This window comes from Gopherus evgoodei, chromosome 1, assembly GCF_007399415.2.
Source record: "Gopherus evgoodei ecotype Sinaloan lineage chromosome 1, rGopEvg1_v1.p, whole genome shotgun sequence".
Classification (NCBI taxonomy): Eukaryota; Metazoa; Chordata; order Testudines; family Testudinidae; genus Gopherus; species Gopherus evgoodei.
Window position 1 is genome coordinate 326,916,993 of NC_044322.1, and position 25,738 is coordinate 326,942,730.

Genomic DNA, 25,738 nt, shown 5'->3' on the forward strand with positions numbered 1-25,738 from the left:
ATTGATTAGCACCAGTGAAGGTAAGGAATTAAAATGGGACCTTCATAATAAGCACTTAAAATAATGGTGTACTTTATCAAGTTCTGTAAATATTGTGTAAAATTATTTAAAACATTCTAGAATCTTTTTATAGATTGCAATATTAATGCATCTACAGTATGATATTGCAATTTCCCAAACATTACAAGTTTTTGTTGACGGTTACATGGTGTTAGTATTACAGTTTGCAAATTGAAATGCAGTATTATCAATAGAGTTCAGCTGCATACATATAAACATAAAACTCACAACTGAATTAAAATATTTCCCTTTTGTGATAGCGTGTTAGAATATTATTAGTTTTATAAAATTAATTTGTTAAGCTTGAATCCATTTTTAAGCAGGAAAACTCTCTAAGAAGAAATAATACAAGATGAAATGTAACCTCTTTTTCTTTGTACTGTTTTTTTAATATAAAGTCAGCCACGTACTTTCCAAGACCAAAAAAAGCTTGATATTAAAAGATAACGGCAGGAAATGTGAATGCAAGCAGTCTTGTTTATTTCTAAGGCACCTGTTACCGTGGTAGCTAAGGGCAATAAGAATCTTCTAAGTGGAAGGGAAGGGTTGGGTTTCTCTGCACTATTATTTATTAAACTTTATACCTTCATTTTTTAAGCAAGACTGTTCAAGTCCAAGAGATGTTAAAAGGCAGCAGACAATGCAGTAGTTTGGGAATATTTACAAAGCAAAGATACAATGTATTCACATGGCCATAGAAACCCTTTGCAAGAGACAGATGATCCAAAAATTTACGTGCATATCTTTTTTTCAATAGGCCATTCATTAAGATTAGGAAAATGTGATAACTCATCTGTCAGTCGGTCTTTGAAATTACATAAAATATACATATCAATTTAAAAAATACACAATCTGTAGCTTCATCAATTAATTAAATATCTACAGTGAGTCCAGGGGAGGCTAAGCCTTCCCAAACAGCTGACCACTGCCTTTGGAGAGCATCATGACCAAAAGGGCACCTTGGCTGTGGCCCCACCTATGCTCAACCCCGAGGCTCTGCTCTGACTGTCTCTTCTCCCCCGAGGTCCTGCACTCCCTCCACCTCTTCCTGCCCCACTCCACCCACATGGGAGCCTCAGGGGAGGGGGCAAAGAGGTGCATGCAAGTAGTGGCCGGCTGGCCAACAGGAAGGTGAGGGGACGAAAAGGCGCATAGGAATGGTGAGTGTCTGGCTGACGGGTGGGCAAGGGAGGCCTGGGGGAGAGGGTGAAGAGGCACGTAGGAGTGGTGAGCAGCAGGCTGGCTGCGGGTGCAAAGAGGTGCAAGGGAGCGGTGAGTGGCTGGCTGGCCAGTGGGTGGGAGGCCTGAGGGAGGGAGTGAAGAGGCGCGAATGGGGAGCGCCAGCGGACTGACCAGCAAGCAGCAGGGGATCTGGGGGAGGAAGTGAAAAGGCATGAGCCATGGGCGGGGGAGCCCTCACGGGAAGAGGCGTGAGTGGTGGGCAAGGAGGCCTCGGGAGAGGGAGCTGAGCAAGACAGGGGTTGAAGCATGGGCATGGATTCAGCAGGAGGAGGCTGAGCAGGGGTGGGCCTCGGGATGGTTCCATGGTCCGGGCACGCCCAGCCTCCCCACATCGAGAAGTCACACACTGCCCATGTTTGGCCCTACATTTCTCTGTTTCTCCGCCATTCTCTACCCTCTCTTCCTGGCAGGATATATATGCTATTTTGCAGACATATGAGCAAATGGAGACAAAATGCTAAATGTTTTCATCGGTCCTTAATAAGCTACAGTTTTCTGCTTTTATCATTTTTATCTTCTCCTTTAATAGTCTGCCATAAGAAACAGATACTTCCTATCAGGATGCATACTGATGCTTCATTGGCCACTAGTGTGGATAAACATATCCTCCAGCATTTCACATCCCATTAAGGCATCTGAGGAGGTTTTGCAATATGAACAGAGCACTAGCTAAACCAAGCAAGAAGTCTAACCCCAAAAGAGACTTTTCTTTAATCAATTTCCACAGTGTACTGTCATACTCTGGAAAATGAAAGACCCCCCCCCACAGTTGCCTCTCTGGTGGTGAATTTGTGATCTGACTAGGAGCACACTATGCCTGAGTGAATCTAGCAGAAAGATGAAGCTTATTAGAGAGAAGAAAGCCTTGATCTACCAAAAACATTTTGAGAAGCAGTACTGATGGGAAAGGAAATACAAAAAAGAAGTACTGTGCCTGACAGTTTAATGGGAACTTGGTAAAATGTGTTTGCTTTTGTAAAGTTGCCTTGAGCAAGTCGGTGATTTCTTAAGCATTATATTTTTATATCAGTTCATTCTTGGGGCAAATATACTACCATGAACTGAACTCAACACCCTAAATGATGATAATTCATAGGGAAACTTTGTAATAAGAGAACCAAATGATAAAACTGTAATACATTGCCTTCAGATGATAAAGTATAGTAAAAGAAAGTTAGAATTACTACCTTTTCCCATTCCAATCATTGTCATGTAAAATATTTAATTTTCAGCTATGTTTTGTACCAGATATTATATTTGTCATTAAAATGAGAGGAGATTTTGATACTTACTATATTCTGTGGTATATTAGTGTGGTATCACTGACATTTTCATTATTCTTCATTTCAGCTGAGAGGCCATTACTCCCTGTCTGCGCAAGTTAGTGACTATGGAGCAGAAACTGAATGGACAGCCAATCAAATTAGAAAATAAAAAAAAAATAAACAAACTGTAAAAGCGGGAGATTTTTGGTAGCCCAGAGCCCAGTAACATGCTTAAACCACTGCCAGCAACTGGAATACCAATTGTTATAGCTCATTGCTAAAGCAGCTAGAAAGGTCATTTCTGAGATCTTAGCATGACTAACAGACCAGGTTGGAGGGGGTAGTGAGTGACCATGAGGAGTAAACATGACCCTGAGCGCTCTTGACTTGAGCTTTTGGCTGAAATATGCCGTTGTGCAAGATGGGACGTCTGACAAGAGTTAACTATTGCTATGTGAAATACATTGGGTTAACTGACGGAAAATTCCCCACCTGACAGGCTGGAAAATTCCACATTTACCCCAACCGCTGAGCAGAAGTTTTTTGGTTTGGTTTTGGTTTTAATGAACAAGCTTTGTAATACAAACAAATAGGGTAAAAAAGGGAGGTGGGATCTGAACTCTGGAACACTTGAGACACTTTGGACATTTCTTGGACACCTCTCATGTTCCCCTGCAGATGGAAGGCCAGCCACTGGAAGTCTACAGATATCCACTCAAGACCTTCTCAAGACCTTGGCTAAATACTAATCTGGGGTTGAGATGCTCTACTAACCTGCTGCAGACATGTGTAAGTGCTGGAGACTAAATAAAGTTGAAGCTTTGAGTGAAAGCACTTTTGTTTGCCTGCTTGCATCAACTATCTGTTGGCTGGACATTTCATGTCTCCATTGATTTATTTCCTTCCAATACTTCGCTAAAAGATTAAAGTTACCAAGAGCTTTGGGTTCAGCAAAACCCCAGGTAACACAGTGACAAACCAAACACTGTTATAACCAACAGATATACACTGAAAATATTTTCTATTTTAAGAGGATTTAAAAAACCCCACCACCACAGCATTTCTTAACTCCATTCTTATTATGGTAATTCCTACCAGACTGGAAAAAGTTTTATTAAAAATATGGAAACTCATTCTGGTTTAGAGTTTGATGACGACTACAATCTCACATACTCCCTCTGGTGCTGAACTTCTAACAGTAATGAAGACAACAATTTGTCTCACATTCTTTCCACAGATTAATAATTTTCCTCTATTGCATAATAGTCTTATTACTGTTACCACCCTTTGTATCTTTACACCCACTTTGCCTCCTGCTGTTAGTAACACTTACCAGTTTTAAGTTAGAATATAAGTGATTCCAGTTAGGAATTGTGTCTTTCTGAATTCAGACATCATCCAGGGTCTGTACAAGAGTCACTATCCCAGAGTGCCCTCTTGCAGCATAGTGTGGCACTGCAGTTGTCTGACAGCTTCCTCACCACACTTTTTGGCCAACTCCAGTCATAAAGATGACCCTCCAGCCAAGCTGCCTTAGAAAGAGTTCCATCCCTTCTGGGGCAATGGAGTCCTCTAAATGAAATCCAAGAAAATCTCAAAACCAAAGGATTCAAATGGGCTCAGTATCCAGCCCCCTTCTTTCCAGGCAGACCCCAGCTGCAATGGCCTGCCTACCCCACTAATAGGTTTCTAGGCTTTAGTCAACCAATCCAGTCTAGACTCACCCTTCTACAAAAGGGCCCTGGACAGCCACAGTCCTCAGACAGCTCCTGTCCCTCAGTCAGGCTTCTTGCCCCAAATTATGAGCAACTTGTCCCTTCTCCTCCCCAGCCAGCCTTCAGCTTCTGCTACTGAGACAGGCCCTAACTCACCAAGGGTCTCAGACTCATCGGCTACCCTCACCTGGTTTAGCCCGCCAGTCAAGACGGTTTCAGGGATGAGGTCGCTGTTGCATGCTGACAGCTACTTGGAGCCACAGGTGAGAGCTGGGTGTCAAGTGGGGACCAAAGTGGATGAGCTACTCCTAGGAGCACGACTACTCCCTCACCAGAGGTATTACCCCTCCCTGACAACCCCATACACCTTGTCTACCCATTGCATGTGAAGGCTGGATCTGGCTGACTGAGGAAACCTGGTTCAATGGTCAAAAGGCGGTGACAGCAAACGTTGTGGAATGCTCAAGAGCACGACAAGACACGTAGGCGTCCTGGTCATCCACTGTGCCCTGCCCTATCTCCAGCCGTCTCAACTCTTGTCCTGCCACTGGATACAGATAGGAACTGGGAACAGAGAGTGAGGTTGATGTCACGCAACTCTCCCTCACTTTAATCCAATTCACGCACAAGTCTTGACATCATATCATATCACATCATATCAAGTCCTGTGGCGATGGGCAAGTGACGAAGCAGCAGGTGTGGATACACTGGGAGCTGTACCCGCGGACCTGCACACAGGTGGCTCAGGTATAATGGTCGTTCCTCACTGACCGAAGCAGCAGTGGAGCTCAGTGTCTTCTTGAGCAACTGAGCAGCCCTATTCAGGATTGCACTGCTCACCTCTGTAGAATGAGGAGGGGGCTAGAAAAAGGTGCCCTAAACATTGCCTGCTTCACCTTACCATGGCCAGCATACCGCGGCTGGCGGGGATCCCACAAAAGCGGTCACACAAAAACAAAACTTAGAGCGACACCGGTCACCATTGGCACATGGAATGTGCGCACGCTACTGGACAACATCACGGCAGACAGACCGGAGAGAAGAACAGCACTTGTCGCCAGAGAGCTCACATGCTACAATATTGACATTGCAGCCCTTAGCGAAACTCGCCCTGCTAATGAAGGACAGCTGTCCTAGTCAGGTGGAGGCTATACATTCTTCTGGAGTGGCAGCAGCAGTGATGAGCATCGCGAATCTGGAGTTGGCTTCGCCATCAAGAATCATCTTGTTTGGAAACTTGCCAGTCCCCCCAAGGGTGTGAATGACCAACTCATGACAATGCAGCTTCCACTTCAAAAAAGAAAACAAGCTACTTTGATCAGCGCATACGCTCCGACAATGACCAACCCAGAGGATGTGAAGGATAAATTCTACGAAGAACTAGGTGCTCTGCTATCATCAGTGCACCACACAGACAAGCTGATCCTGCTTGACGATTTTAACGCAAGAGTCGGATGCGATGCCGCAGCCTGGAAAGGAGTCATTGGGAAAAATGGAGTGGGAAAGTGTAACAGTAATGGTCTCTTACTGCTGAAAACTTGTGCAGCACATGACCTTCTGATCACCAATATGGTCTTACGCCTCCCTACCCATAACAGGACTTCGTGGATGCATCCCCATTCCAAGCACTGGCATCTGATCGACTATGTCATCATCAGGAGAAGGGACAGATAAGATGTCAGGGTTACAAAAGCTATGTGTGGCGTTGACTGTTGGACCGATCACAGGCTCATAGTATCCAAAGTGAAGCTCCGTATCATGCCGAAGAAAGGACCACAAGGCTGTAAGGCTCTCAAAAGGATCAACGTGTCGAAGCTGAAGAACAGCCGCATCACTGAAAATCTAGCGGAAGATCTAGAGAATGAGCTTGCTGATCTTCATATTGAAGATGACGCTGAGAAAGACTGGGAGTGATTCCGCAACACTGTCCATACAGCTGCATCGAAGGTATCAGGGCCCTTCACACGCAGGCAGCAAGACTGGTTTGAAGAAAATGATGCAGAAATCCAGGTCTTACTTGCTGAGAAGCACCGCCTGCATCATGCATATCAGAACGACCCATCCTCAACGGCAAAGAAGACCACCTTTATCAACGCTCGCAGAACAGTACAGAACCGACTGCACAAAATGCAGGACTTGTGGTTGAGCGCCAAAGCAGATGAAATACAGGTGTATGCGGACAGGAACGACTATAAGCAGTTCTATGAAGCCCTCAACACACTCTATGGTCCACAGTCTTCTGGGAGCTTTCCCCTCCTGAACTATGATGGCACTGTGCTCCTTACAGAGAAGACGCAGATTCTCTCAGAGATGGGCTGAACATTTTGAAGCAGTTCTCAACTGTCCCTCAGTCATCAATGATGAGGCCATTGACAAGATGTCCCAGGTTGCAGTCAATGACTCCATGGATGCTTCACCAAAAGAGGACGAAGTGAAGAAAGCCATCAACCAGCTGTCAAGTGGCAAAGGCCCAGGATCAGATGCCATACTAGCAGAGGTGTACAAAGTCGGTGGACCCGTGCTGCTACAGAAACTCACTGAGCTGTTTCAGTCCTTCTGGAAGCAGGGATCCATTCCACAGGAATTTAGAGACACGTCCATCATGCACCTCTATAAGAGGAAGGGCAATCGCCAGGTATGCGACAATCACCGTGGAATCTCGCTGCTCTCTACAGCAGGGAAAGTTCTTGCACGGGTTCTGTTGAACCGATTGATCACTCACCTGGAGCAAGGCTTACTGCCAGAATCACAGTGCGGCTTCCACAAGGGACGTGGGACTATGGACATGATCTTCGCTGCGCATTAGCTACAGGAGAAATGTCACTTTTGTGGACCTCACAAAAGCGTTTGACTCTATCAGTTGCCAGAGCCTGTGGAGGATCATGTCGAAATTCGGCTGTCCAGACAGATTCAAGGAATGGTACGTCAATTTCATCACGGTATGATGGCTCGTGTCCTGGATGACGGTGAAACATCTGAGGCCTTCCCAGTCACCAATGGCGTCAAGCAAGGGTGTGTTTTAGCACCCACTTTGTTCAGCATGATATTCTCTGCCACTCAGTCTGATCCTTTCAACACTGCACTGAAGGAGTAGGCCTGAAGTACAGAACTGACAGGAAACTATTCAATCTGAGGTGACTGCGTGCCATTCCCAAGGTGAAGGAAACTGTACTTCGAGACTTTCTCTTTGCCGATGATTGTGCTCTGAATGCTAGTACAAAGCCAGAAATGCAAGCCAGTATGGACAAGTTTTCATCTGCATGCAACAACTTCGGTCTCACCATTAAATTCAAGAAGACTGAGGTGATGCACCAGCCAGCTCCCCACGCTCCGTACTCAGAACCGTCCATCACTGTAAATGAACAGAGACTTCAGGCAGTGGATCATTTCACATACCTGGGCAGTACCCTTCCCCGAGCAGTGTCAATCGATGATGAAGTAAACTGCAGAATTGCTAAAGCCAGCTCTGCATTTGGCCGATTGCGCTCCAACGTCTGGGAACGTCGAGGGATCAGCCTACCAAAGAAGCTGAAGGTCTACCAAACAGTGGTGCTTCCAACTCTGCTGTATGCCTGCGAGACTTGGACTGTCTGTCGGAGTCATGCACGAAGGCTCAATCACTTCCACATTTCCTGTCTGCGAAAGCTTCTAAAAATCAGATGGCAGGACAAAGTGCCCGATACTGAAGTCCTTACCAGAGCCAGTCTGCCGTCAGTTCACACAGACCAAATGGGCCAGACGTGTCGTGAGAATGTCAGACCAGCGCATTCCTAAACAGCTCTTCTACGGAGAACTCACCCAGGGAAAGCGCTCCCATGGAGGACAAAAGAAGCAGTTCAAGGACATGCTGAAGACCTCTCTGAAGTCCCTCGAGATCAACACCACCACATGGGAAACCCTCACACTGAACTGTCCAGCATGGCGCAGCCTTATTCACACAGGCAGTAATACCTCTGAGGCGAGGCGTACTGCTGAGGCTGAAAGAAAACGTGAGCTGAGCAAGTCCAGAGCTGCCCGCACATCATCGACAGTGCCATTACATGTCTGCCGGACGTGTGACAGGACGTTCCATGCCCGAATCAGACTGATCAGCCATCTTTGGAAACACAAAGTCCTGTCATCGAACGAATGAGTTGTTGAGGTCTTCATCGACAACGATGGAAGAACATCTTCTACTACTTCTTCTTGTATTTAATGAAGTAGCAGACTCACATTCTGTGACCACCAAGGGCTGGATTTCATGATATACTGTTACAATCTCTGTCTTTTCACAGTATTTTTTAAAATTTGTAATATTGTTTTCTGAACAGTGCCCCGTATTCCTAATGCTCTTAACAAGGTATTTTAATGTGAACTTCGTCATTTTCAGGTATTTGAGTTTCTCATACAAAATCCCCCCATCGCTATTGCACTCATTACAACCCCAGAGGTTGTGATCAGCTATTTCTTTGACCTTGTATGTCTCACATAGCCCATTGCTGTATTTGTTAATTAAGTTAAAGTTACTGTTCAAGTCAGCGTCCAGTAACTACTCAGAGTAAAGCTGTCTCATTCTTTCTTTCTCGCAGGTTCTTGCAATATGTCAGCATTTTTAATTCTAGGGCATACTTCATGGCATCTTTCCCCCCTTGTTTCTTTTGTCCATACTTCCTGCAACTCCTCTCTTAGTTCATTTTCATTACATTTTTAGTCGCCTGTTTACTTAGAGGAATCTGTCAATTTTTGCGTTTTTAGAGCATTTTTTGCTACTTTTTCAGCTACGTCTTTTTCCTGATATCCCAACATGCTATTTCAATGTTTATGCCCATCTCTGCCAGTTCTGTTAGTAATATCATTTCTACTATCTGAATCCCATTTTTCATAGCCAGTAGTCCTGATAGTGAATCTGACAAGATGACAACTGAGGTAGGTCACACATCTAGAATCCAGTATAATGCCAACATTATTCTTGCTAGTCTGGCCATCCTAGTGGTTACAAAATTTGATAGTCTTATGGATTCCTTTATTTCAAGTGTTAGGACAGAGAATGCTGGCCCCACTCTCCTGTTTTTCCCCCTCTTTAGACCCATCTATAAATATTTAGCAATGTTTGCCCCATGCATCATTATAGAGAGAGATTCACCCACGAAAGCTCACGCTCCAAAATATCTGTTAGTCTATAAGGTACCACAGGATTCTTTGCTGCTTATATATAGGGAGAGATTTGATAAATTTAATACATTTAGCTCTCCTTTTAATTTCATTATATAGTTCCACATTTATTTCAGGGGTATGACTTAACATCCAGATAGCCACGGAAAATGCATTATTTGCTAATTACTTTTAACTCTTTCCTTTCTCTTAGTTCCTTTGTCTATACTTTAATCCTATTCACATGAAGTATTTTGGAGTCCCTCACCCCATGTTGTCCACTGAATTCCCAATATTCTTCATATATATGTCTAGTGTTTCCATCTTCCCTGTGACCTTTTGGGTAACTTCATTCTTAACACAACAGGCATTTCATCACCTCCTGTCTGCATTATACACACAAATGTTGTGATGAGGCAATGCCTGGGCTTGGATTGAATCTAGCTTCCTCGGGTTAATTTTTGATCCTGAACTAAACATGTGGCATCCATACTCAACGTTTGGTCTTATTGATGCTCTATAAAGCATTACCACTGCTGTCTTATCAGTATCCCCTCTCGCCCTAGTGATTCCAGAAACATTGTTAAGTAGACCGAGTTAACTATTACATTTATTTACAATATTTTCAGTGTGATCCTTCCATGTTAGTTCATTATCAAATGTCACACACAGGGATTTGTAGTTTTTAAATATACGTATTTGCTGTCCATGGAGAGACAGTTTCCAATCTTTTTTAATTTTCCTTTTACTGAATATCATTCCTTTAGTTTTGCTTATTGAAAATGTAAATACCCTTCTGTTTCCCCATTCTGCACGTTTCTTAAGTGCTTAATTAATTCACTTTTCAGTTATTTCCTGGTTTCTGTTTTTAGTCCCTTCGGCACAGTCATCTGCAAACAAGGAAAAGCCTACTTTTGCACTCATCCTTTTTGAGAAATCATTTATCATTACACTGAATAAAGTAGGGCTGATGGCACTCTGCAGGGGAGTGTCATTTGTGAATGTGTATATGCTAGAATCGGATTTCCCTACTCTGACTTTTACTTAAGAAATCCTTTATCCATCTGTATACAGCCCTCAGCTGATGGCCTCTCTTTCTTTGAAGTCCCACATCCTGCACAGGTGGAGTGGGGCTGCGCTAATTTAATTTAGTGCTGGCTGGTCAAATGTCTCCTGCCCTTAAAGTTGCAGTCCACCCTATTGCAGGCTCCCAGTTCTGATTAGGGCCTCTTGAGTGTCACCATACAAGGATTATTATTATTATTATTTTATTATAATGTTGCCATTCTTTGCTATTATTTGGAGAGTCTCATATTTAGTACTTTCTTATAGCCCAAGGTCCTGGAGCCCATGGATTATGTGAGCAGTTATGTTTTCATTTTTAAACAAAAATGGTTCTATGCCTGCAGAGAAAAACCAATGTCAGCGGCAGATGTAGAGGTGTTGGGGTGGGGGTATTGATATCCTGTGGGAATTCCAATATTTAAAAGTTTTAAAATCACGTAATTAGTCATAATGTGAAATATTTGATAGATTTCACTGACCGTACCCAAATATTTCAGGTTGATAAAGCCAAAACAAAATGTTTCAACTTTTATTTTTTTGAATTTTATAAATTATAACATAACAAAATGTGTCAAGCTTATCAAAACAAAACATTTTCATGATTTCCCGTTGAAAATTTGGGCAAAAATCAATACATTTCCATTAAATGTTTAGCTTTTGTCCAATCAGCATTTTCTGACAGACTAGCTCTAGGCAGTATTTCTATTCCAAATTAAATAGATTTTGACAAAGAATTTTTGAACTCTTGGGCTGTGGCTATGTTAGAAACCAAGAATGATTCTTCTTCATCGTAGCATCCATGTAGTCTTGATTAGCAGAACAGTACTAAGTGGTAAACAGCCTGATGAATCGTCACTTGGTTACAGAGACAAATGTTTATCAGCAAGATATTTCTGTATACTGTGCAAACAAGATAACCTGGACTAGGAATGATTTGTTGGCCTCTGCAGTGTCAGAGCTACACTTGGGGTGGACAAATGTAAAGTCATGTAAAGGAAAACTGAAAAAGTTATTCTGTCGATCCCGAGAGTCAATGAATTTCCTTTCAAACTAGTTTTATACTAAGAATTGCAGTCTCCCTGCCATGTACATCTAATACACACACATGATGTAGGTCAAACACCCATAGTGTTCCACTTAGATCTACCAGCTCCTTTTGGTATCATTGACAGAGAGAGATGCTGTTAATGCACCTGTGCCCCTGGCAGATACACAGTATTGCTTGAGTCACTGTGTACTATTCTTTCCAATAGGAAGTATTAAGTGATTATGAGCTGCAAGGGCTCTCTCATGTGGGGATTCTGCTGCATTTTCAGGTGCTAGTGGAAGTCCACACTGCATCACTGGCAAAGAATGTTCTACTGTTAGTGCTTACTGTGAAAATTGCAGTATTGTCTTTTGAAAGCAGACCTCACCAAAGTCAACCATGCCTTGGTCCCCTCTTGATCAAACAATTGGAAGGTACTTTACTTGGGTTGACATATGAAGACCATTTGGAAACCAGAGTGTACTGAATGAAAGTGGTGTAGTTACTTACTGATGGTTCTCACATGGATCATTATATACTGTATAGAGTGCATGGGATCCAGCACATTTCAGGTTGTTGATTCACAAGGCCCTCTATGGTTTGAGCCCTGGGTAGCTAGGAGATGCCTCTCCCCTTGTGCCTTATCTAAACAGCTTGAAAGTTCAAGCTGATGGTCTCCAGATCTGTAAGTGGAAGTTGGGGACAGATTGGAGCTCCTGCTCTAGCATTCTCTTCTCTCCTGCCCCCACAATTTGGCCTGACAAAGTCAGAGTCTGTTCAGCTTCAAGGCATGCTACAAGCACAAAAAATTAATCCATGCTATATGGGGAAGAATAGCAAAGCTGTTTGAGGTTTTTGTACAGTAGCGGTGTTACTTGTGTTAGTTAACATTGGTTTAGTTGGTGAAATATCAATACCAGACATCTATTTCTCTCGCCTTCATACTACCTATTACTCCCCTCCTTGGAGTCTAAAATCCATTGCTCCTGAAAAACAGCCAGTTTTGCAGGCCAGAAATAACTACTGCACTGAGGAAAGATTAAATAGACCTTAAAAATACTCCTCATCATATGTCAGTGTTTATATAACACATTTCATGCTGAAATAAAAATAACCAGGGCATATCTTTGTACTTTATAGAATTTTTAGAGCAGCAAGATTAAAAATTCCATGAACAACAGTGAGAAAGATTTGCCAGGATTTGGGGTCACAAAGATTAGGATTTTCTAAAAACATCTTGATCATAACCTCTCTGGCTACAGTCCAACTGCCATTTTTTTTAAAAGGATGACAATTTGCTAACATCAGTTTTGATCTAAATGACCATATTATATCCCATTTATCAAGCCTGTAGAGTCTCTAATTTGTCAAAGAGCTTCCCCTTTTCAAAGTGGGTGATCTTTTTTAATTTCTTGCCTTTGTCAGGAGCTCTCCTTTCTAAATAAGCACCAAAGTGTCATCTTGACAAACCCATGAACAGCAAAATCATTCATAATATTCTCCACTTCTCTCAAGAATACATTCTAGGTCATGCATCTGTAGGAGCTCTAATTATCCCACATAGACCAGACAGTGTTTGGTGATGCTCAGACTTTAGTAACCTGTCAGCTATAAATACAAAATCTGATAAATATACACTTACCAATTTCCCTTGAGATCTGAGTAAATGCTTCTACACCACTCTCTCCATAGTTTCCCTCTGAAGCCAGTGTTGACACGTAGTTCCATCCAAGTGCTGTCACAATATCGACCATGGCTTGGGCTTGATATGAGTCAGGTGGAACCACTCGAGAGAAAAAGTCATACCTGGTGTTATCACTTAATTCTGGAGCTGTAGATGCATAGCTGATTTGAGGTATCTGCAAACAAAATGACAAGTAATTCAAGCCAATCTAAAGTAATTTTCAGTTTAAAACAGATTATGCACAGGAGCAGCACAGAACTGAATAGCTTGTCATAATTAAAGCAACTAATCAGAAACCATTTCAGATATTGCAAAATGTCAGTTAAGTTTCATTGCATAATTTTTTCCCCCAGTGAATAATGAATTCTGCTATTCCCCAGATGTCATGAGTCATGACTCCTGGTGACATACCAGAACAACATTTTCCCCCATTCCAGCCATATTAAGATGCAAAAGTGAAGGAAGAATGAGAACTTGTACAACTGACAAATCAAGAAAAAAGGTCACATCTTTGAGGAGCTTAATGTTTAAATGTTACTTTTTATAGTTGGAAGACATTTAAGATTTTTTTCCCTATTTCATAAGGTTTGTCTCTTTCACGTTTTGTTTTGATTTTTCATGATTTAACAAGGCATCATTCATAGCATCACACAAGAAAACAAAGCCTAAGTAATTGGGTTATGCAGGAAGATGTTTGAAAAAAAGATATTAGCTATATACCTATATTGGAAATTAGTGATTTTTATACAGCTTGTCATCACAATTATTTTGCATGCAGAGAGCAGAAGAGATTTTAAATAACTGCAAAGAAATATGGTTATGCTATTTCTGAGGACTAGTTAAAATATTTAAACATCTACACTCCATTTATGCATCTAGAAAAGCCTCAGAATAGGTAATCTGATAGGGTTCAGTCATAACTTTGCTTTCTGTAACAAATAAAGTTTGAGGAGGTTAAAAAGTTATTGTCTAGAGGTAATGTTTATTGTCAATTCTTTTGCAAAAATATTTAAATTATAATTTTTTTCACCAAAGAATGTTTTTGATATTTTATAATGAGAATGATTTGAAAACAGTGGTGATGGGATACACTTGAAATATTCACCAACTAGTCATGAAAGTTATCAGAAAATACTTTGAGTGGGAATGTGGAATACCAGCTAATTACCCCAAAATTATTGTCTGAGGCCAATGAAATATTGTGTCATTAGCACAAGAAGGAAGGATGATTTTGTGATTAAGGCAAAAGGAATGGTATTTAGGAAATCTGGTTTCTTATCCCAGGTCTGTCAGAGACTTTATGTGACTTTAAGCAAGTTACTAAATTGCTTCTTACTTAAGTTAGCCGTCCCTTCCCTCTGCTGCTATTAAGGTCTAGTCTAAAAGGCAGGTTACTAGTTTCAGCTGGCTGAGGGTGACAAAGTCATTTAGAAGATGGTCAGAAGGACAAAATAATCTCAAAAATGTAAAATACAGGTGATCTCTCAAAGAAAATGCTACTATCAACAAAGCAAAGCTACATCAAGCACAAGAAATATAAATTCCTTCATGGGATGTTCTGAAACATTTCCAGCACTTTAAAAAGCAATAGGTAGATACTGGCTTGTAAACATGTTTTTATAACATTTAATGTTCCCCTTAATAGTTGCCATTTTTCTCTGTGAAAAATTACATTTATTCATGGGGGAGAGGGGAGAGAGGAAATACAGCCTTAATCATTGATTACAAGAGGGGGAAAAAGCAGCTAAAGAGACACACTAACTCTTTTTCAACAAAATTCAAAAGAATGTTTGGCATGCAGGCAAGTTATTAGAATGCACCAGATCAATAAACCGTGAACTAAGAATTTATACTTTAACTGTAACAACTCTGGTTATGGACTGTAGATTTAATAAACCATATTTTACATATCCCTAAGAACATTTTTACATGGCAGAGCACAATGCTTCCTATGCAAAGGAGCTGTTATGGTCTATCAATTCAGTAACATGTATTTTCAAAACTCCCTAAATATGGTCTGTATCTACACTATAAATCCTACTGGTAACTGGGGTAAAAATCCCCTATGGGAAGTTTTTCTTATATTTATCCTTTATTATCTTTTAAAATTAAACACAAATACATATAACAATATCCACATTGTATTCATACAACATGCAGTCCTGATAATTGTGGGGCAGTAGTTTGTTTTTTGCTTTGCTTTTTAAGAAAAAAAAGAATAAATGACTGCATAACTGTTGGATGCACCACCATCCAACATCTGCCTTCCCCATCCCAATTTACAGTGAGTCAGATTTTGCCACTTTTGCTTGGGGAATGGAGTAATTCAATGTGCATAATGGTGACAGAACTAAGCGCTCTGAAAGAAAGAGAGGCACATGAGGGCGCCTTTGAATTTGTTAGCTTGGGCTATTTTATGCCACAGCCTTAAAGTTATTTAACTATATATATTTCTATATTCATTCCTTAGTACTTTGTCACTTAAAGCTACAGTGTACCATTCTGAAAGACCCATAGGTTTTAGTATGTATGGTCTTAAGTCTTGATCCTGCAATATGCTGACCTACTCCTCCTGGAAATACCAGACACCCTCACATCAGCGTGGGCAGGACAACATAAATGCCTCAGGCAGCTATCAGAGATCCTAGTGAAAGATCTTAACCCATTAGATGAAGAAGAAGTGAAAAAAGAAGCCTCTTAGTGCCAGAAGCATAAGACTAGCATCTTTTATTTATTTTCAGGCAAGTGGTGGTCCACGCCTAGAGTCTTCCAGAGAAGGAAGATTCATCACTTTCTGATCCAGGGACCACTGAATAGGGAATGTTACTAATGGGTTTATTCTGGTGTTCCCAACATAGGGTCCAGACTAACCTAAGGGAGGCCCAAGACAGAGAAGAATAGTAGGAAAAACTGCATGACCCTTCTGTACTTCTCCAATGCAAGTGTCCTGTGGGCATGTTGCTCCTAAAAGTCCTTCCCTTCTTCACCTGTTCAGTTCAAGTGTTGGACAAACATTCAATGGGTTCTTGCCCACTAGAATTGTCAATTTAAAACATTAGCCAAAGGTTTCATATGAAATCTCTCTATATCCTTTCAGGCAAAGACTTGGGAGCAGTTTACCAGATATAGGGAAGTGAGTTGAGATAGAATGATCCTATAAATAGGCAGCCAAAAATCTTGAAAGTTGTTGATGAGGAGTTACACTGACATAGCTATAATAGTCACTGATGCAGCTGACTTCCATCCTGTCCCCAGTATATCAGCAATGCCACTTTAAAAAAAGAGTTATTACAGCTAACATTGTTGGCAACAGGTCAATTTCAGCTAGTATTTTGCCACATACTAATAAACAAAACAATTTTGCTAAGGAGTATAAATGCTTAGAAAGAAGTTTGCACAGTCAAACAAACATTTTCATATTGATGATTTCTCATGTTTTATGTCTATCATTAATCATTAAAAGCCTTGTCTTTTCAAAATTATCATCACCTCTTCTGTACAGAAGAGCTCTGTGAGCACAAAAGCCTCACTGAAGTTAAATAGATCCTTAGGGCCTAGATATTGAACACTTGCTGGATGAGAGCCGAGGTCACTGTCTTCCAGCTATTAGTCACATCTGCAAATTGCCATCCGTCAGATCATCATCTTAGTCTCCCTTCACTGAATAAAAGCTTCCATGGTATGGATAATCAAGACTCAAGTGTTTGATCTGCGCTAATACCATCTCATGCTGTGATCAAATAAGGTAAGCAGGGTTGTGTGTTGTTTTACTACTTTGATCAGAGATCTCAAATCAACATTTTGGAGATGCAGTAAGTTTTTCAGGTGATTCAGTAGGGGGACATTCTTCCCAATCAGACAGTAGTAAACCAGTCTCCCTGCGCAGCTGCAATGAGGTCCTCTCACTCGCTGCTATACATTGGTAGCAGGGAAAGAAGGCAATCCTAAGCCCTCTGTGAAGGGGTCGGCTCACCACTTCTGAGGCATCAGCTTGTAAAATGATCTCTTGAAGAGTCAGAACTGAACAGGACAGACTCTTTACATAAGAGGTCTTTCAACGTCTAAAAGGACTTTTCGCAGGCCTTGACCAGTGCACCTTCTTGGGCCTCCTGTCCTTAATTAGGTCTGTGAGAGAGGCTGCTATTGTTAAAAACCCAGGAACAAATCAGCAGTAGCAGTCTGTGAGCTCCAAAAATTCAGACTTGCTTTTTCGTGGCTGGATATGGGTATGCTTTAAGAGCCTGGAGGTGTGGCCAGGCAGCTCTGCATGCTGCCACCCCTGCAGGCACCACCTCCACAGCTCCCACTGGCTGCGGTTCGTGGCCAATGGGAGCTGCGAAGCCAGCGCTCGGGGAGGAAGTAGCACGCAGAGCTGCCTGGCCACACTTCCCCCTAGGAGCTGAGCGAGAGGGATGTTCCACTTCCAGGGAGCCCCCCAGGTAAGCGCTGCCCAGAATCTGCCTCACCCCATCCTAGTGCCCCAATCCACTGCCCCCTCCCACACCCAAGCTCTGCTGCTGCTGCGGGGGAGGGGAGTCACGGAGCCAGGTAGGGAGTCTGCCAGCCCCGCCAACCTCCCGCCCCAGCACCAGTGGGGGTCCCAGGCCATGTGTCGCTGCCCCTCCCCCAGCACCCCTGGCACCCCTGTGAAGGCCCCCCCAAAAAAAAGTTATAGTCAGGAGTATGTAGTAAAAGTCATGGACAAGTCATGGGCCACGAATCTTTGTTTTCTGCCCGTGACTTTTACTAAAAATACCCGTGACTAAAACGTAGCCTTAGTTCTGAATCACTGATTTGAGGAGATAATCTAGGTCCATGTTGTCTGACCTACCAGCCCATGTCTCTACGTCGATGGTATTTGACTGTCTGGTTCAGTCAGTCCTCCCCTCAGTCCAGGGTGGGAAGGATGCCCACTTTGTCCACCCGTTGTGAAGGGCTCAGCCCAACTCTGGCATCTCCTCGTGGCAGCTCTCTCTCTCCACTGGGTACTGCTGCCACTGGCTGCTCCACGTCTGCGGTGGCCTGCCTCTTCCTGTGACTTGGCCTTCCGGTCAGGTCACTCCAAGTCTCTCCTTGTAACGATCTTGTTGTTCATTAAATTACAAACCAGTGAATGGGAAAGGAATAAAACTTTAATAAAACAGACTGGAGAGCTTCTGTAGTAAACTGCTGCACACAGCCGCATGATGTTCCCAAATCCTGCCTCCAGGGCACATCTCCAAATTCCTATGTTCATAATACTGTTCATTATGAGGGAGCATCTCTAAATTATAATCTTCTACAAATATATCTCTACACTCCCCTTCTGGGTAGTCCATAAGACATAAGATAACACAAACTGAGTTAGTGAGAGAGAAGGGAATGCCTCCCTCTCAGGGTGTATCAGGATTAAGGCACCCCTTCCCTCAGGGAGAGACCTTCAGGCAGTTGTTGGGAAAGCTTCTGGTTTTCCTCAGCAGCTGAGGGTTGAAGGTGCGGTCTCTTCCCTGGTCTGCCCAAAAGTGAGCTGTTCCGTTCTCTTTTTAACTCTTCCTTCAGCCTGTGCATGCCTTGCAGGTGTGGTGGGCCAGGGCAGGGCTGGCTGAGCCCATAGAAGTTCCTTAACACCTTGTTGTCCAGTGGAAAGTGTGTACACCCCATCACACCATGCCACACTTTAGTAATGCAATCTCTGGTCCCGGAGTAAGGCAATAATCTAGGTTTTCCCTCCAAACTCTCCTGGATTCCAAAGATTCCTTCTTCCCAACAAAACACATTCTCTCTTCCTGAGGGGGATCACCCTGGAGTAAAGCAAAGCTTCCAAAGCATGGCACAAGCAGTTTCTGGATCTTCAGTTTTAAGAGGGTGACTAAAGCTTTCACAGGATAGAAAATAAACATCCCTGAGATCCTTTCCTTAAAAAGGAAACTAAAAACCCTCAGAAGGGCTGAATGAAAAAAACAAAAATGAAAAACCAGCACCTACACAGGTTTTAAACCATCTGTACTCACCTACTGATAGCCATTGATACCTGCTTCGTGATTGTTTCACCTCTGCCATTAAAGATTTCATGTCAGCTTAAAAATCGTATTTTAAAAGACCTTACCTGTGTTACTCATGACACTCCCGATTTTTAAAAGCTGAGATAACTATAATGGTCTGATTTACTTTTTGTGTTGTGTTTGGGCCTTTCACTCAGGCTGGAAAATAGTCTCACCAGTTTCACTGTTGTGTAGTCAGCTTTTGTTTCTCACGCAATATAACATTATCAGTGCTCCATTGCTTGAACTGTAGACATTGAAAGGGTGAAGGGTTTGGTTTGGTTTTTAAATTGGTTTCCACAGAAATTGAAGAAAAATTAATTGTAGCCGTGCTGCCTATCCAGTCTGGCATCAGGCTAACCCTCATTCAGGTTGGATCCCCCAACCTTCGCAGGCCACATCTCTTTCCAGGCACAGTTTTATTCTTCAGATACAAAACTTAAGCAAAACATCAAAAACAAAAGCAGTTCCTGTGCCCACTGTGGTTTACAGCTTTCAGGGCTCTTCCCCTTGACTTTCTCAGTGCTGAAGGGAGAACACACCCTTCAATGCTCTTTAGCGGTTGTAGATGCCAGTGTGTCTGAAACCTAGATAGAAGCCAAATTTGACTTGATGATGCCTTTTAAAATCTTTCTGAAAGGGGCTGAAGAGTCTCTTTGGTCACATGAGATCCTTGTCAGGAGTAATTTATCCTGCCCAGGATAAGACCACTCTCTTGGGGCTCCACAAACCCACAGGTATGGGGCTGAGGTAGATCAGAGAAGCAGCCAGTGGTAGTACCACTGGAAAAGCGTGACCAGAACATTAACACAGAGCCTTCCCTTTAGGATGCCTGGCGTGTCAAGCTCCATAGACATCTATGATCTGTAATGTTGAGAAGTATGGCCCCTGCCAACTCCAGGGACAACAAAACCCTCCTCCCATGAAGCGATACGTCTACACTTCAGGCCTCCTTCTATGGGTTTTACAGTGGGAGCAGGTAGTCTGTCCCAATAATTTTTTAGCGATGGATTCCCTGTTGGTAGAGCATTTATAAGTACATTTTAGAAGAACAGATACTGGCTGTTCATCTAAGTTGAGGCGTGTGACATAGTTGGCAGGACACCCATCAACCACAGAAGTAATTTGGGTGTACAATAATGCATCTGGTTCAAGAAGTCATTGTACATTTACTATGAAAAATATTTTACCAATATTAGCTAGAGCAAAAAAAGTTATGCCCCGCATCTAACTGACTGCAATTTAAAATCCATTTTGGTTAGAAAAAAGAAAATTCAGTAGAACTTACAAGTATTTGAAAAGTGAAGTACAAAAGTATAATCTATAGGCTGCCATCAGCTGGATGTAAATCACTCTGATTCCATTAGTTAGCAATACACACTGCCCTGTTTCCTGTGAAGAGTAATATCTTGTACATCGGTAGTTAATGGTCAGCTACTTTCAGGTCCTCTGGAAGATTTCTATGTACGTAAGTGTTGCTGTGTAAAGATAATATTTATACTAACACAGAATGTCAGGCAATGAAACCTTTGCTCTTTATCAGTAGAACAAAAACCATTTTTTTCTAAAAAATGAGGATATGATTCATAACAGTTTATTTTGAAACTCCAATACAATTTGTCAGTTTGCACGTGGACACCCACGTGGTGGTAGAACAGTTTTAAATATGTGCTAGGTACCTTACAGTACATAGAAGGCAATGATGTTCCTGCCTTGAAGAGTTTCCATGTAAGGACCTGATTCCTCTTTCCTCACTCATGTACCATACTTGCTATCAGTGCTATTAATTATGCATTAGCCTCTTCTTATTGTTCTGTTGCCTTCCTCCTTTATCATCTCCTTTACGGTTCATGTTGAATAGCACCTTACAGCTCTGTTAGTCCCATGAGTTTCAGGACATAAGTGACAACAAAAAATTCAACAAAGGTTCATGGGTAGTATGGTGGGGCAGAGCATTTGTGTGCATGTGTATAGATGTTGTTGGCATCACTTGTGCAGGCATCATGAAGATGTACATCATGCTTTGTCACATCTTATATGTTTTTGAGGTAGGAAGCATACATCATTACTATATTTCTTTTCATTATCTATTCTCTTCCTGCCTTCCCTCCAGCTGTCTTGACTAATGGCTAACCCCACGTGTCCGTGAACCTGAGCAGAGGTCAGCTTTCAGATGCAACACTGTTGTTTTCATGAGCACAGAGCAGAATTAAGACTCTTAATGGTTGTTTGCTAGTAACAGTATTATTATTTCTATAGCTGTCCATGGCACATCACAGAACAAAAGGGAAAACATAGTCCCTGCCCAAAAGGCCTTACACACATAAGGCCAATCATCCACATCCTTACTCACATCAGTAGGTTTACTCAAATAGATAATGGTCTGTAGGATCAGGCTCTTAATAAAATGAAGATAAACTTATTGAATTTAATATAGGTAATTGTTTTGTAGGCTGTGGGTAGCAGAAATTAAGATACTTAGCACCACCTGAGTTTTATCCATTAGCTAGAAAATACCTTTTAGTAAAGTTTAATAAGTGACATTACGACAAAACATGTTAGTTTTCATCATCTGCTGTGCCAACATGGTATAGTAGGATATAATCAAGGTAGTTATCTTGTACAATATGAAGTGTTATAAATTTGGAAAGTAGTTTTTTTCTAATGGGTTGAAGAAAGTCAGGCACTCATCAGAAGTCATTATTTGTAATTATACACAAGGGATACCACAAAGGAATATAATTTGATACCAGAACCTTGAATCCTATGTAAGATACAGCAACAAATCAACCAGTCCTGAAACATACAAGTTGTGATATTGAACTCCATATGCTTTATGAAAATATGTGTATGAATGTGACTATGATGTAATTGGAATATATTTTATGCAGAAGGTCTCTTGTAAGGGTATCATTACAAAGCTTATAATCTAATGTGTGTGTTCATCCTATTTGCTTGCACGTATTATTTCTATGTCTGGAGTTAAGAGAATAAGATATAAGCTTGTATCACTGATGTAAACATATTAAGAGGAGGCCATTAAGGGTGCTCCAAAAACAATCAGTTGTAAATGGCCTTAGTCACTTGAAAGCCTTCCTGTGTATGTGTGGGCCAGCCCATGGGAAATGGAGACTAGGGGTCTTACAGTGACCATGTCACCTGATAATGAAATCCATCTTAAACCTGGTACTTTTCCATTTAGAAGGAGGGGTCGGGACCCAGAGAGACAAAAGATTCCCACCTTGTGCCAAAGTTATAAAAGGGGGTGGAGCAGGGCAAAGGGGTGGCCAGTCATGAGAAAACCCCTGCTTACCACCTGAGATGTCTGCTGGAACTAACAAGGACTATACCAGGGGAAAGGATTGGACCCAGACTAGGAAGGAGTCTAGTCTGTGAAAGAAGCTTATTGGAACATGTCTGAGGGTGAGATATTACCTGTAATCAGTTTCTTAATGTATTAGGCTTAGACTTGTGTGCTTTTTATTTATTTTGCATGGTGACTTACTTTGTTCTGTCTATTATTACTTGAAACCACTTAAATCCTACTTTTTATACTTAATAAAATCACCTTTGTTTATTAATGAATCCAGGGTAATACCTGGGGGAGCAAACAGTTGTGCATATCTTTCCATCAGTATTACAGAGGACGGACAATTTATGAATTTACTCTGTATCAGCTTTATACAGAGTAAAACAAATTTATTTGGGGTTTGGATCCCATTGGGAACTGGGTGTCTGGGTGCTCGAAAAGTAACCTGCTGAGCTGTTTTTGGTTAAAGTCTGCAGCTTTGGGGGCATGGCCCAGACCCTGAGTCTGGGTTGCAGCAGGCCAGCATGTCTGGCTCAACAAGGCAGGGTGCTGGAGTCCTATGCTGGCAGGGAAAACAGGCTCAGAGGTAGTTTCAGCACATCAGGTAACAGTCCCAGTGACTGAACCCATCACACACATCTGTCTATGCACTGTGATACACTAAGAGGAAAACATTAAAAAGGTACTTATGTATTATGCACATTTTTACATCTGAAGCAAATCTTGCCGTGCTTAGCACTGCTATGGAACTCCAGATGAAAATCCATCTAAGGAGAGCTTTAACTGTCAGTGTTGTATGCAACAAAAATCTATTGATAAATGTTTAACGGTGGCGTTTTCCCAGTAAGGGAGCTCCACTCTGATATATTCACATCACTTTACATCATGTCTCTTGCCTCTCTGAATACCAAGTATATTAAGTTATCCCACCATCTGTAAGCAACTTTCTAAATATTTTAAAACCCAGCCCTTCTATGATGAGATGAAGAAACTGTAGATCAAATGGATAATATTCATGCTGAAATCAGAGCATATGGGGAGGAGATTTGATCTTGGGAATGACTTAATTCTTCTTTTGACATTTCACACATTCTCCAATCAGTAGATCAAACAGGAAACTAAGAATGGGCAGACAGCCTTAGGGACTTCTTAACCCATTCAAATTCCTTTTCTACTTACACTGGTCTACAATTTTTGAGAAGTCGTCTGCTTCAGAGATAAAATGTGCTATTTATTATGTATTTTGATGTGCTGAATTCAAATATGACAATTAAAACAACTGATTGGCTACTGTTTCTAAGATATTTAAGTTCTTACATTTTATGTCTATGTATATTGTGTAGATAGTAGAGTTTTAATCATAAATTGTAAACCTAGGTCTTTTCATGTGTTTATGGTTGCTTTACATGATAATATTTCACCTGTCCTATTTATGTAACACTTTAAAAATCAGCAAAAGGGTTATATAAATAACATTTATTATGAAACAAAAGGCAAAAAACTATTATGTACATAGTTTAGTCCTATTCAGTGTCTACTCGGCGCTTCTTGGCTTGGCTCTTGTATTCATTAAATGGAGCATCTCTTGTCACTGTCCAGCAATAGTCTGCAAGCATTGATGGGCTCCATTTGCCCTGATAGCCTGCCAGGAGATTCCACTGCTGTAGTCTGGAGCCCAACAGCTCTGTCTTACTCTTGGGTACTTCCAAATCCCTGACAAGGTCATTCAGTTCACCTTGTGTTAGGAGGTGTGGTTCAGAGGAGGAGGATGGGAGAAAATGTGGGTCCTGTGACATTGATGGTTCAGGACCACAAGTTTCATCCTCTTCCTCTTCCTCATCTGACTCAAGTGAGAGTGATTCTGGTGCATCAGGAACCGGCAGTCCTTCTCCGTGGGGTACTGGGCATATAGCTGATGGAATGTTTGGATAATGCACAGTCCACTTTTTCTTCTTTGACACACCTTTCCCAACTGGAGGCACTATGCAGAAGTAACAATTGCTGCTATGATCTGTTGGCTCTCTCCAAATCATTGGCACTGCAAAAGGCATAGATTTCTTTTTCCTGTTCAACCACTGGCCAAGATTTGTTGCACAAGTGTTGCAGCATATGTGTGGGGCCCACCTGTTGTCCTGATCTCCAATTTTGCAGCCAAAATAAAGGTGATAGGCTTTCTTAACCATAGTGGTTATACTGCGCTTTTGTGATGCAAAAGTCACTTCATCACAAACATAGCAGAAATTATCTGCACTCTTCACACAAGTACGAGGCATCTCTGCTCACTTTGGCTAAACAGAAATGTGTCCCTTTGCAAAATCAAACACTGACAAATAAGAGAGCACGACACTGTATGATTTCTAGAGCTGATAGAGGGCAATTTGTTCAGCAGAGTGATGTAAGCTTCGTTATGATTGCATCATCCATGACTTCTAGGAATAACATGACGCAATTCATATCATGTATGATGCAATACCAGCTTCAGATTGCATCATTCATTGTTTTGCCTAAAAAGCAAGTCCTGTCCAAACCCAGTCATAGATTTATTCATAGATCCAGTCAAAGATGTATTTTAGTCATTTCTGGTTTAAATTGAGATCCTTTCCCTTTATAACTCACTTATCCTCCACCATTCCCAAGTCAAGGGTCGTATATACTGACCCAACAGCATATCTTGAAAACTAGAGCCAATCAACAATTTTTAGCATCATTTTCATTCTCAGTGACCCAGAATTAGTAAAGTTGGACTACATTTATTTCAGAAGCATTTTGGCTGTAGAGCAGTGTTATTGGGGGGCCTCAGATTTAATTATGTGCATCGGTTTGTTCATCTTGCTCAGAACTCTGAGCTCAGTGTGAGCTCTGATATTTTAAAGCCCTCTTAGCTGTATTTACTTCATTAGGGTCTGTCAAGTTACCCACTTTTTCAAGAAGTGTAATTGCTTGTGATGAATTATGAGAATATATAGAGACCAGTCTCAGGATGAGGTAGCACAGCTGCTTTTGTAATTCAGGGACAATAAAATTACATGGTAGCTGGAAAATTGGATTCTGCTCCAGTTGGCTCTCTTTTTAAATTCATTTGCTAATTAGTGCTATAGAGCATATAGCTAGTAATTTAAGGGATGTAGGATCTCGCATAGTCAGCTGCCAGTTTATTGACTTAAGAGAACATCCTGAAGAAGGGGGAAATCTCTTGCTTTATTGGCAATTCTGTTTTAGT

The 25,738-nt window shown here is 41.7% G+C and overlaps 1 protein-coding gene across 3 annotated transcripts in view; it reads right to left on the reverse strand.

Annotated features, from left to right (window-relative positions):
• GRM8 (glutamate metabotropic receptor 8) overlaps positions 1 to 25,738 on the reverse strand; it is a 534,221-nt gene that overhangs the window by 398,046 nt on the left and 110,437 nt on the right. For all 3 annotated transcript variants that reach the window (XM_030549179.1, XM_030549177.1, XM_030549178.1), the window contains exon 3: positions 13,147 to 13,363. In XM_030549179.1, coding sequence (XP_030405039.1) covers positions 13,147 to 13,363 — 217 coding nt within the window. The remainder of the gene's footprint in view (positions 1 to 13,146; positions 13,364 to 25,738) is intronic.